The sequence below is a fragment of the Lonchura striata genome, chromosome 1 (genome assembly GCF_046129695.1).
Source record: "Lonchura striata isolate bLonStr1 chromosome 1, bLonStr1.mat, whole genome shotgun sequence".
Lineage (NCBI taxonomy): Eukaryota > Metazoa > Chordata > Aves > Passeriformes > Estrildidae > Lonchura > Lonchura striata.
The window spans coordinates 25,297,141-25,309,264 of NC_134603.1; the positions used below are offsets into that span (position 1 = coordinate 25,297,141).

At 38.8% G+C, this 12,124-nt stretch overlaps 1 protein-coding gene across 6 annotated transcripts in view; it reads left to right on the forward strand.

Moving 5' to 3' along the window:
• The window catches only part of RUNX1T1 (RUNX1 partner transcriptional co-repressor 1), a 114,726-nt gene that overhangs the window by 99,828 nt on the left and 2,774 nt on the right, over positions 1-12,124 (forward strand). For all 6 annotated transcript variants that reach the window (XM_021543195.3, XM_021543196.3, XM_077782939.1 and 3 more), the window contains 2 exons: positions 1,713-1,903; positions 10,804-12,124. The exon at positions 10,804-12,124 is cut by the window's right edge and continues 2,774 nt beyond it. In XM_021543195.3, coding sequence (XP_021398870.1) covers positions 1,713-1,903; positions 10,804-11,079 — 467 coding nt within the window. In that variant the 3' untranslated portion in view covers positions 11,080-12,124. The remainder of the gene's footprint in view (positions 1-1,712; positions 1,904-10,803) is intronic.

Genomic DNA, 12,124 nt, shown 5'->3' on the forward strand with positions numbered 1-12,124 from the left:
ATTAAGCCTTGGCTGTATGGTTGAAGGGTATGATTTTTTCCTCTCCTGAGGCTTTCCCTAAACAACATTTATGGTAGGGTAATATAAGGGCATATTTTCAGCCTCATAAAAATAAAGGCATAAGTTTTATCTCTAAATCCCTCCCCACTCCTTGAAAACTTCAGTTGAAACATTTCTTGTAGATATGCACACATGTAACATGCACACATACTCCTCAAGAGAGCTCTTCTTTCATTTTAGTTCCGTTTTAGTCAGTACAAGACTTAAAGAGTGTATTGTAATTTGCTTAATAACTGAAAATGGAGACTTCATGTAGACATTATTTTTAAAATAACACATGTAGAGCTATCAAATGTAGCTCAGGAGAATGAGTATCTCTGCATCAGAGTTTTGTCTGCATGTTCATGCACACAAGTACATGGGCTAAATACATGGCCTAAAACTCAACACATAACACTGTTTTTAATACTTAGATTTTAATCTACAGTAAAACATTTTAAATAGAAATCTGTGGCTTTAATTAAACAGAACATTTAATTAAGGTGGGTTTTAAGTGCATGAAACAATTAAGTGCAAACACTTGAATGAAACATGTCATAATTAGTTTTAATAGAGTGTTAATTGGTACTAGGTTTGCCAAGTTAATAATTACTGCTTATTAAATTTTCAATTAATCATTGTCATTTTGCTTTGAATAAAGATGAAAATTAGATAAACTAATTCAGGGGGAGGATGGTTTCCGTGTTAATTAGAGCAGTTAATTAAAAAAAAAAAAGAAATTACTTGTTTTAGTTGTCAATTAAAAGACTGTTCATTAGTAAAATCTTTGCATTCTTCCTGCATCAAAAGCCAAATAACTAATTTGAGACAATCCATGTTTTCTGGAATAAAAGATATGACACTAGTATGTACCAAAGAAAGGACTCATACTACCATAGTTGTTTTACAAGAAGCGTGAAGGTTTGAATTTAATTAAGTGGGGTGGCCCTGCTCAGTGTTAACTGTGCTCCAAAGTCTTGCTGGGCAGGGTGTGCTCAAGAGCTCAGAAGAGCTAAGGAGTGAAGTCCTCAAGTATAAACACGGATTTGAAGGACAGATCAAGAGGTCAAATGAATGTTAATAAACAATTTTTTAAAATAAAACGATATGTTAAAGAAAAGATACTAGACCAGTGGTTTAAAATTTTTAAGTAAACTCTTGGATTTTTTTTAAATGTTGTATATTTGTTTTTTTAGCATATGGGGAGAAAAAAATCATTAAAAACCATAAATCCTGTCTTAATTTCCCTGTGCTTAAAAATACATTTTTAAAAAAGTCTGTAATATGTCTTAATTATTGTCAAGTATATGCATATATCTGCTGTACTGAAAAACTAATTTTTCAGTGTTCAAAAAGATTGCAAATAAAATGGACCAGAGATCGGAAATCATTGTACCAAAAGAAGTACTGCCTGAGAATCAAAATAGCAAGAATCATTACTAGTGGTAGAGACTTCGATGATGGGGAAGAAGAGAAGCACCTCAGTGCTTCTTGGGCATTCTTGAGGAACCGGGTTCCTCTGTGTCCTACTCAGAATGCAGACTGCCATTATAATTCAAGTAATCTCAGCGTAATGGTACCAGGAGCGGTGCATTCCCCACGATGCATTCCGCACGTCGGTCCCAGGACGGGTGTCCGGGTGTGCTGTGCTGACGCGGTGTCTCCCTTTGCAGAGGAAGCTGTCAATGAAGTGAAGCGGCAGGCGATGGCCGAGCTGCAGAAGGCGGTGTCGGAGGCCGAGCGGAAGGCTCACGACATGATCACTTCGGAGAGGGCCAAGATGGAGCGCACGGTTGCCGAAGCCAAGCGCCAGGCGGCAGAGGACGCCCTGGCTGTCATCAACCAGCAGGAGGATTCAAGTGAGGTAAGGGCCTGGCTGGGCAGGCGTCCTGTGCCTGCAAACCACAGGTGTGTCCGAGCTGCCTTTAACCTGGGTGACACAGGGCATCAGAGCCTGCTATTAACTCTTTGCACAGCTGTTCTGAGTGTGCATTTCAGTTCCAAATTCTCTTGACTATGTTGTAATCTGAGCCCAAAATACCTAGTGAACTTGAGCTCTGTTCTTGCCTTTTAACTGCTGCTCAGGGTTACATATAATGTTCTAACTTGACTTTTCAGTAGCTTCATTTTAAAGCTCTTCAAACTACCATACTGAATAGATAAAAAGATGCTCGGTGGAAAACATTTGACACTGAAATCTAATTGAAACAAATAAATTATTCATGAAATAGATTGTAGAGCAAGGTGGCTAAAAACTTGTCTGGGAAAAGTGTTGGATGTAGAAGTGATTAGCAAAAGATGATGGTTCCTTCAGGACGGAATGTGAATGTAAATTTGCAAGTGTTTCCTTATTTTGAATGTATTGCTTTGGCTACAGGGAATATTTCAGAGTTGAGGAGTGGACAAAGAGCATTTGGTAAAATTAAAAATAGACTGAGAGATCAAAGAGTAAAACAAGAATAGGTATGTTAAGCCTTGATGTACTTTCAGACCTGAGAGTGGAAACCTTGAATTGTTATGACACAGGACATCTGACACCATGACTATGTGGAAACTGGGAGTGAAAGAGCAGTGTGTGTTTCACCAGTGCTGCATCAGTCTAGATAGCAATTAAATTTTATGCTTGTTAAAAAAAAAAAAAAAAAAAAGTCCCAAGTTAAAACTGCCCTTAAAAATGGACATGACAAGGAAATTTTGTCAGTTAGAAGTTATTTGTATATAATCTCCATTTCTCAAGACCTCTGAAATGAAAGAGCATTACCTTAATGAAGTGTTTATTGTTTGTATACTAACATCTTGACTGTAGTAAACCCACTTTTTGAAATAACTTCTAAACATCAGGGAGTTGGGGAAATGAGTAGTTTCAGTACTGCCTTCAGATGTGACAGTCCTTATGACATGGGGACATGCATTTGTGTATGCTCATGTCTAAACTCTTTGCATGGGCTGGATGAGCAGTGTTGTAGAAGAGTCACTTCAGTTGAGAGATGCAGATGAGCTACCTGCAGCATGCTGAGAACACTGGCAGAAATCACCAGCACATAAGTCAGTGGCATGCTGCAGTATGCATCTGTAATTTGAGGGAGCGTAAGTTTTTAATTCCTACCATGTTTCTCTGGAGATGAAAGACCATTGTGGGATCACTGAATGCCCAGAGGTTCTCCTTAATGTGTAGCAGATGAATAACAAGGAGACAAAAGGAATTGATTTTCAGCATCTGAAAGTTTCTCAGGAAGAAAGGGACTAGGGGAAGTATATGTACCCTAAGTACTAGCTGTTCCATTGTAGATTAAATGAGACATAAATTCAATTTATTGGACTTTTGTATCTAAGATACTCAAGGACATTTTCCTGCACTGTTTGTAGAAAGGGCATTTTTCTGACATAGTGTCATTAAAGAGCTTTCATTTTGTATGTGTATATATACAAGAGATTTCTTATTGTTATAAAACCATAATTCCAAAGGTAAAACCTTTGGAGGAAACAGCAGTATAAATCTATTTAGTGAACTGATATAGCGTGAGCAGGACAGAGGAAGTACTTACGTTCCAGTACATCCAGCCCTTTTTTCCACAAGCAAATGTATATCCAAAGGAATGTGTAGAGAGTTTGTGTGCTTTGATTAAATTCTGAGTAGTTAAAGCTCTAGAAAAAGCCATCTAGCTACATCTTTACTTCTTCTGCAGCAGAAATGATGATAAGGTTTTTCACTTCTTGGGAGCAGTGCACTTCTTTGGGCAAACAATTATTTTGATTGCATTCTAATGAACTGTGGCTGTTAAGGTTATAAATGTTCTCAGGGTTTTGCATCCCCAGGGAGGTTACAAGCCTCCTGGACCTAGAAATGAGGTCTAGTGTCCTGATCCTGCAACTTTCAACCCTGTGGTCATCAGAGTGGCTGTTTTGAGGTACAAGGTTTAGTAAGCCATCAGAGAGAAATCAAGTTTGACAGTTTGTGTTTACAGGTGATTGATTAACTGTGGAGGGAGATGATTGCAATGCTTATTTGGTTAGATATATCTATTTGTAAGACATTCCTCTTTGGATTCTAATTATGACAAACTCCAACACTTAGGGCAATGCTTCTCACAGTTACCTGTTAACTCAGGCTGCTTTGGATTCCTTTGATTATGACTTCTATAAGAGTGGACTGGACTTTTCCTTCATCTTTGGGGACAGATCAGTTTGCCAGTGTCTGAAAAGTGTTTCTTCAGAGATGAGACTGTGTTTTTCAGGTTTGAGGAATAATACTCCACGTTTGTTTTGGTTTTAATTATCTCTTGGATCTCTCTGTGGACATTGCTCCTGATTTGTCTAGGTTTTAAGTCTACATAAACTCTCTTGTTTACAGCTTTCAGCAGAACACTTACAGCAACACAGATTCCTGTGCTCTTAAGGCACCAGAGTAAACTTTCTAGAGCTAAAATATTTCCAGTTTCAAATCTGAGACTGTTCCAGTGCAGCCTCTAAATCCTTGCAGGTCCAAGGGGAATGCTGAGCACCTCTTCTCATTCCTTATCCTTGCTGGGGCATTTCTCCAAGGCATTCAAGAAAGCTTACTATATGCTGCTGTATAACCTCCATGCAGTTCCTGACAGACAATATTTCTCTAGTGGGTGTCATTATTTCTTTTGGCTGTTGTAACTGTGAATGGAGATGACAATTTGATGCCAGATTTGTAATATATCAGGTACAATTTTCTACTGATATGCCACTCCCTTTCTATTGGCAAGGTTTCTCCCTTGATTTGTTATTCAGTAAAATGCAGACTGGACCTCGCTGAGGCTTCTTGAAGCTTTTCTGGTGTGAGAATTTTATGGTATGATTTTTATTGCAGTCTGCTCAAAGTGATAACTACTACTAAGACTCAGGATTTTTGTGATTATTATTATGCAGCCCCCTAATCCAAGACCTTTCAGAGCTCTCACAAAGAAAAGTAGATTGGATTTTTGATATTTTTTGTTGATGTTGCTGATTTCTGTGTTGGGTTGGGCTTTTTTCTGGTTTTGCTTGGTTTTTTTAGTATTCTGTTTTGCTTTGACTTAAACCCAGAAAAAGTAGGATCCCTGAGTGCAAGATTGTCTTCAAGAAAAAAAGTGAAGTCGGGCATATTAAAATGACGATATCAAAATTCCAAAATTAAGGGAGCACAAGACAGTAAGCAGACTAATAGGGGAGGTGTAATATTCAGAAGCATCCTGACTTTTAAGAAGTAGTCTGCAAGATTTTGAGAATGACCACATTACATAGCATAGGTAGAATTTCTGACTCTGACTTGAACTCCTTTGTTGAACTGTTGTTCTTTACTTATCTTAGTTGTTCAGCATGGTTTAACAGCACTCCCACTGCTTCAGTGTCTGTGCATTTACTTTCTAAACGTTTTCATAGTTCTTAACATAAGACCTTGCAACTGAGCAGCTAATGTTCATGCTTTTCTGTTGAGGACTAGCTGACTGAGCAGACTGCTGCTGGAAAGCAAAAGGACCAGGACAAAGCCTACCTGTCAGCATGGCTGTTCAGAGCCACAGATTATTTCTTTACCAGTTCCTTACAGTTGCTTGACAAAAAATGACCCATTCATCAGTAGTTGGCTTGGCTAAGTACAGAAACATGTGTGATCAGCCTACTCAATAATGACTGCTGTGCTTGATTTGGCTGCAATGTGCTGCTTTGCAAATCAATTTTAATAGGGAGGGTGAACAGTTTAGCAAAGAGACTGACTGCCCAGATTGTAATGGGGGGTGGGATCATCAAAACATCTGTCTTTCTGGTTTGGTATAAAATGCCACTGAAAAATCTGACACTCAGTGTTATCCCTCAGTTTTGAGTAGGCTGGGGGCTGGGGACAGGGAAGGAACACAAATGTTTCAGTTCTCTCTACTTAAAGCAGATGCTGACATCTGCTTAGATAAAACAAGTATGTAACTGGTCCAACACTGCTTTTAGGAGATGTGTAATGTTAGGGCTTGTTTATATTGCAGCAGTTCACGTTGTATGTGAATATCACACCTGACATTTTGAAGACAGCTGGGTTCAATCTCTGCTGACCAATCCATTGAGACCAGGACCATGCCAGCAAACCTGACTCTGAGCATCAGATGGTGTGATTCAGGCAAGCCTAGTTTTCAGGCTGGTATTAAATTTAATACCTATGTCAGCTAATGTTTAATTTTTTGGCAGAGCATCTCTTGGAAAGCAGCACATCATCCCCTGCAGTGCTGGGTAGTACAGAGGCACCAGAGCCATGTGTTCTGCACAGGATCAGTCCAGATGTGATGTGAGCATTGGCACTGCCCCAGACTGCTAAGCTAAGCCTGGCTCACCAGCTTGCACAGCTCTTCTGTGGGCTGCTCCACACTTGTGTTTGCAGGATTTAGCTACTCTCACTGATTTGTATGAAAGTTCTTGTATTTCACCAAATAAACAGTGGCTTGGGCAACCCTGGAGTGTCTGTGATAGGTGTAACTTTACTAGAAACATCTTAAAAGTTTGAATGTCATTTTGACAGTGTGGGAATTTCCAAAGTACCAATATATTTCTCTTTCTAATGACTCTTGTATAAAATTCTCATAAACAACTTTGCTGGATTTTTACACTGCTATTCAGCAGCTCGTACAGTTCTCATTTACGCCCCTGTGGTTTCAGTGCTTTCTAGATGTTCCTTTTCTTGTGGTTAGCAGTGGTAGAGTTTTGAATGTCATGGGCATTGCAGAACTGGGAAAAATCTGGGTTCTTCATACCAGCCATGCTTCCTTTCATGGTAAATTGGGGAAATCCAGAATTTCTCAAAGATGACAGAACAAAAGGATTTTTTTATTTATTTAAGCAAGCTCTACACTAAGTCTCAGTTGGAGTGTCAGAGGAAAGCAAATGCTCAATTCTGGTTGAATATTTCAGAGATGAAAGCAACAGGATGGGCAAAATAACTGACAAGTGTATGTTTTGGTACTGAAGAACACAGAAATGGAGATCTTTTAAGAATTTTGATGAGGACAGACAGGAGAATTTGAAGACAGAAGCTTAAGTGCATGAGAATTGAGAGTTTGACCTAAGATAAGGCTCTGACCTAAGACTGATGTTCCTTGTCAGTTAAAAGAGGAGGATGAAATATGATCAGTGGCATAAATTTAGAGTGAGATTCCCATCTGGTGTAATTTAGCTCAATTTCATTGAATTAATCAATTTTCAAGGTAGTGAAGTAAATTGAATTACATAGTCTGAGAATCTAGCTTTTTGTATAACCTCACTGTATCACAGGCAAATCAACATAAAGTGCAGTCCAGTCCTTCTCAGAGTTTTAGCTATGTCTGGAACTGTATAGAGCATGAGCTGGAAGTGCAGTGTAGTAGGTCACTACCTAAAGACAGAATATATAGACCAGCAGAGGCTTTGAGAGATTGGCTTCTCCCTTTTCCAATCCATTAGCAACTCTAGCTGTACCATTCCCCCTGCTTTTCCTGTGCTTAAATGATGGGGATTCTCCAACATCTTTAGGCAGTTTACTCCTGTTCTTAACAGAATTTTGATCCTATTACTTCTGCTAATCCATGTAGAGGTGGATGTAGACATTCACTGCAGTGATGTTTTGGTGTTACTGCCCCTTTTAAGCTACCATCTTATATTTAAAAGTCTGAGTTCATTCAGTCTCTTCTCACAGTTTATGTTTGTCTGACTTCTGATTAAACTGGCTGCCTTTCATCAGTTTCTTTCAAAGTCTTGTTTGTCTTGCTTGATTTTCTGTACTTGAAGTGCATCATCTCAACCTTGATAGGCCTCCCAGCTGGATCTTACTAGTGATAGGCAATAGCCTTAAAGTAAGGCAGTAAGGCAGCCCGTAGTTGTGGCCATATGCCCTTGGATGAAGATTGCCATCTCGTCACCAGCATGACACTGTGGCCATCTGTTGTTCAAGATGCTGTGTACACACCTCAGTGAGGTGCTCCGTTTTGCTGATACCTGGTAGAGCATCCCAGGAAGGAAAATACCTGGGTATGTTCAGTCCCATAGCTTTGTGACAGCTGGATCTGCTGGAAAGACAGGAGCAGCAGGGGCATAAAGCACAGCCCAGACTATTAGCTGGCATCTCAAGCCTGGCTTTTCTTTGGTAGAATTTGGGGCTATCAGCCAGTGTTGTGAGCAGAAGGCATTTGTTTCCAAAGTTTGTGGTGCCCAAGCCTGATCTTTGCTGCTCTCTTTCACTATTTGCACGTGGGAAGGAGCAACGAATGGTCACAATGATGAGGGCTGTGTGGGACAGGGAGCTCTGCACATCAAATCCAGCTGCTGTCTCAGTACAAGCTCCCTGTGATGTGTGTGTTTATGTTAATTTGTACTGTAGTAATTTTAAAACACAATAAATTGCTGCATAAATGTGAGATGTAAAATTTATTTTGAAATTCTTCTATTTTATGTGGTTTTATTCCCACAATTACACTAAAGCTGTAATGACCTGTTAAATTAGAACTAATATGTCCAATGAACAAAATCACATACCAAACAATGTAGGACACATTAAATAATCATGTAAGGAGCCAGCTTAGTACTTCACCATTTCATCAAAATCTTGCACCTATGTATCACTTTTCATGTTCTGTGCAGTCTGATAGTTAACTGATGTCTATTTTAATAAGAAAGTTGAACCAATACTGTTAGAATTAAACTACTGTTTCCTGACATCAATACAGATCATGTGGTAAGATACTGAAATACTGTGTGGTGGCTCTGGTCACATCTGGAGTCAGATCTCTATGTGCTCCTCAAAAAGAGAAGCAGAGCGAAGATTCTTTGAATGCTGGCCTATATTAACTGAACAGATGCTTGAATAAGTTTGACACCCTCACAGTAATTCCCACACAAATAAAGCATCAACTTCAATGTTGCAAACAGTTCTGACAAAGGAGGAATTCCTGCACCTGGGCATTTGCTGGCTGGGTTCAGCATAATTCCACGTGGGAGGAAGGTGTCTTTTCAGAAAAGTCTACATGGGGATGTTTGTACATGTGCATTTGTTTTCAGATAAGGAAACAAAGGGAAATATGGATCAACCCCATGGCTGGCAATTTAGTTGGAAGCAAATAGCTGGGAGGTCAGCAGGCATGGCAGTACGTGGAAACTGTGCAAGTACAGCTGGACCAGAATTGCACCGTGTTTACTGATCATTATACAAGCAAAATGAAACTTTCATTAATATGAAAGAAATAAAGAAATATGGTAATATAGAAATAGAATATATACTAAAGAATATAAAATAAATAAAATAAAGATACATATAAAATACAAAATATAAATATAGTAATATCACATATAATAAATATTATAATAAGGAAATATTAGTATAGCAAAAGAAGGAAAATACAGGTACATCACATTTAGTTATCTTTCTGGTTAGCAGGATGCAATGCTAATATGAAATGCGAATGCAAAAATATCAGTTCATTTTGGTGTATGCATAAATATATCTATGTGTGTACATGTCCGTGTACAGTGGTCTAAATTACTAACAGTTGTTTTTCATTGTGGAGATAAAAGGTTGTTTAAAAAAAGGTTTTTGCAAATAGTATAGCTATTCTTTTCCAAAGGTGGATTTACCTCTCTGGCACTGGACAGAGTGTGAGCAAATGAACCTGAAACAATGACTACTGAATGAAAACCAGGTGATGCCTGGTTCAGACAAGGAGTCTGAATTCCTGACATTTAACTACCAGAAACATCTGTTTCTGTGTGTTGGTAATTCCACTTTTTTTTTTTAGTGTTTTTAAAGATGGGAACAATTTTATGAATTAAAAAAAAAAAGTCCCAAACACATATATCTGTAATTACCTGGTTTAGTCTGTGTGTTTAATCAGTATGAATTGAGAATGCCATGTACCTTTGATTTCAATCTCAAGGAACAATTGGGCACAGAACAGTCACTCTTGCCCCATTTGCCAGTAGAGCAACAAGTCCCCAAAACAATGAAAACCAGCAAAAAGAGGGAACATGGAACTAACACAGGAATATTTTCTAAAGACACTTGATACTGATTAAAATTCTAATTTCTGTAAAATACCGATTTGGGTTTAGGTCTTTGTTTCATTCTGGAATTGGGATTTTTTTTTTTAAGTAGTTGAGGAATACCACTTAAGGATTGGCTGTGTTCCAGCATCCAGCTGGCAGAGCTATAGAGTGTGTTAAAATGAATACACATATTCTGCAGTTGGCTTCCCCATCCTGCCAAAGATTTAGATTCTAGCTTAACTGTTCACTGTCAGCAATGCCACTAAGTCAAATGGTATTACTCAGATGATTAAAAATTAGGTTTTCCTAGGGTAGCAGGTTTTCCTAGGTCAGCAAGTTTTACCTATGTGTTAAGTCATTTTTTCCCACTTTGTCTTGCATTAGTTCCTCTCCACTTCTGGAGAAGCACTTTTTTGTATGTGCATGTTTCATTATTTGTTTTAATAAATTTGTAAGAGGAGTAACAGAGGTTTTACTGAAACATTCGATTAGTCAGCATGCTGCTGGTTGCTGGATGTGGGACATACTTGGAGTTTGCATCATTAGTAATAGCAAAGAGCTGCTTCTGTTCTTGCCCAGCTTCCGAGACAGAGTTCTCCAGGTGACTGGAGCTCCTGTGGAACAGGTTCAGATACCCAAGGTAGCACTGACTGATTCCTCAGCTGTCCTTAGGCAGGGGGCTGACCCACAGTTCCCTGCCAGCTGTTTTTACTGTAAAATTTAGGACACTAGCTAATTTCTCCCATCTCCCTCCCCTTTTGCTTCTAGAGTTGCTGGAACTGTGGCCGGAAAGCTAGTGAAACCTGCAGTGGTTGCAACACAGCACGATACTGTGGCTCATTTTGCCAGCACAAGGACTGGGAGAAGCACCATCACATCTGTGGACAGACCCTCCAAGCCCAGCAGCAAGGAGAGACACCAGCAGTGAGCTCCTCCGTGACACCCAGCAGCGGGGCCGGGAGCCCCATCGACACTCCACCAGCAGCTACTCCGAGGTCCACCACCCCGGGAACCCCTTCCACCATAGACGCGACTCCTCGCTAAAACTGAACTCGAAACTACGAAAACAAAAACACAACAGAAAATTAAACCAATTCCTCATCCTCAGATGCGCAAAGATTTTAACTGAACTGTCATATTTCAATACTTCAATAAAGAAAGAACTTACTGTATCTTGGGGTGGTAGAAAATACAGAAGGCCAGTAACGGGTCATAATGACTTATTGTGGATAACAAAGATATCTTTTCTTTAGAAAACTGAAAAGAGAGCAGAGAATATACACAAAATGATAGATTTGACCTCCTCCCTGTTATTTTCCAGTAGCTGGGATTTTAAACTAGATGACCTCATTAACAGATGCTTTACCAAACAGCAAACCAAGAGATTGCTAATTGCTGTTGAAAGCAAAATGCTAATATTAAAGTCACAATGTTCTTTATAACAATAATGGAAATTAAAAAAAAAAAAAAGAGAGAGAGAAAAAAATAACCCTCAAGGGCATGAGCATTGGATACAGCAGTAGACATTTTAACAAGAAGATGAATGGCGTCCGTGGGTTACTGACTGAACTTTGAAGACCCGCATCAAAACGCGCAGATGTGCAGCAGATTGGAAGGAGACACAGATGTTCATTTTTTTTTTCCTGTTTCTAAAAGAAATAAAATAATACCCAGGTCAACAGAATGAAAAATGAAAGATGATTTGCAGTGGGATGTAGGACTACAGCAGCAAAGAAAAAAAATGCCATAATACAAAAGGCTTTTTTTTTTTTTTTTTCCTTTTAAATACAGAAATAAGGGACACAGCCTGCAGTTAATTAGCATCCTGGCAGCTTTGACATCAGCCAGCTGCTCCAACTAAACCTTTCAACATTTTTTCACTTTTTTTGCAAGGTTCCACAGAGTATGACAATCGGGTCTATTCCAGCTCATTCATTTTTGTATTGAAAATTAATAATAGTTAATAACACGGTGGCTCCAGCCCCTTTCCAAATTCTTTCCACCCATCCTGTTTGGATTTTTAATTAAGAGAAAAAAAAAAAAAAAAAAAGAAAAAAAAAAAAAAAGAAAAAAAAACCCTAGTAGTTCT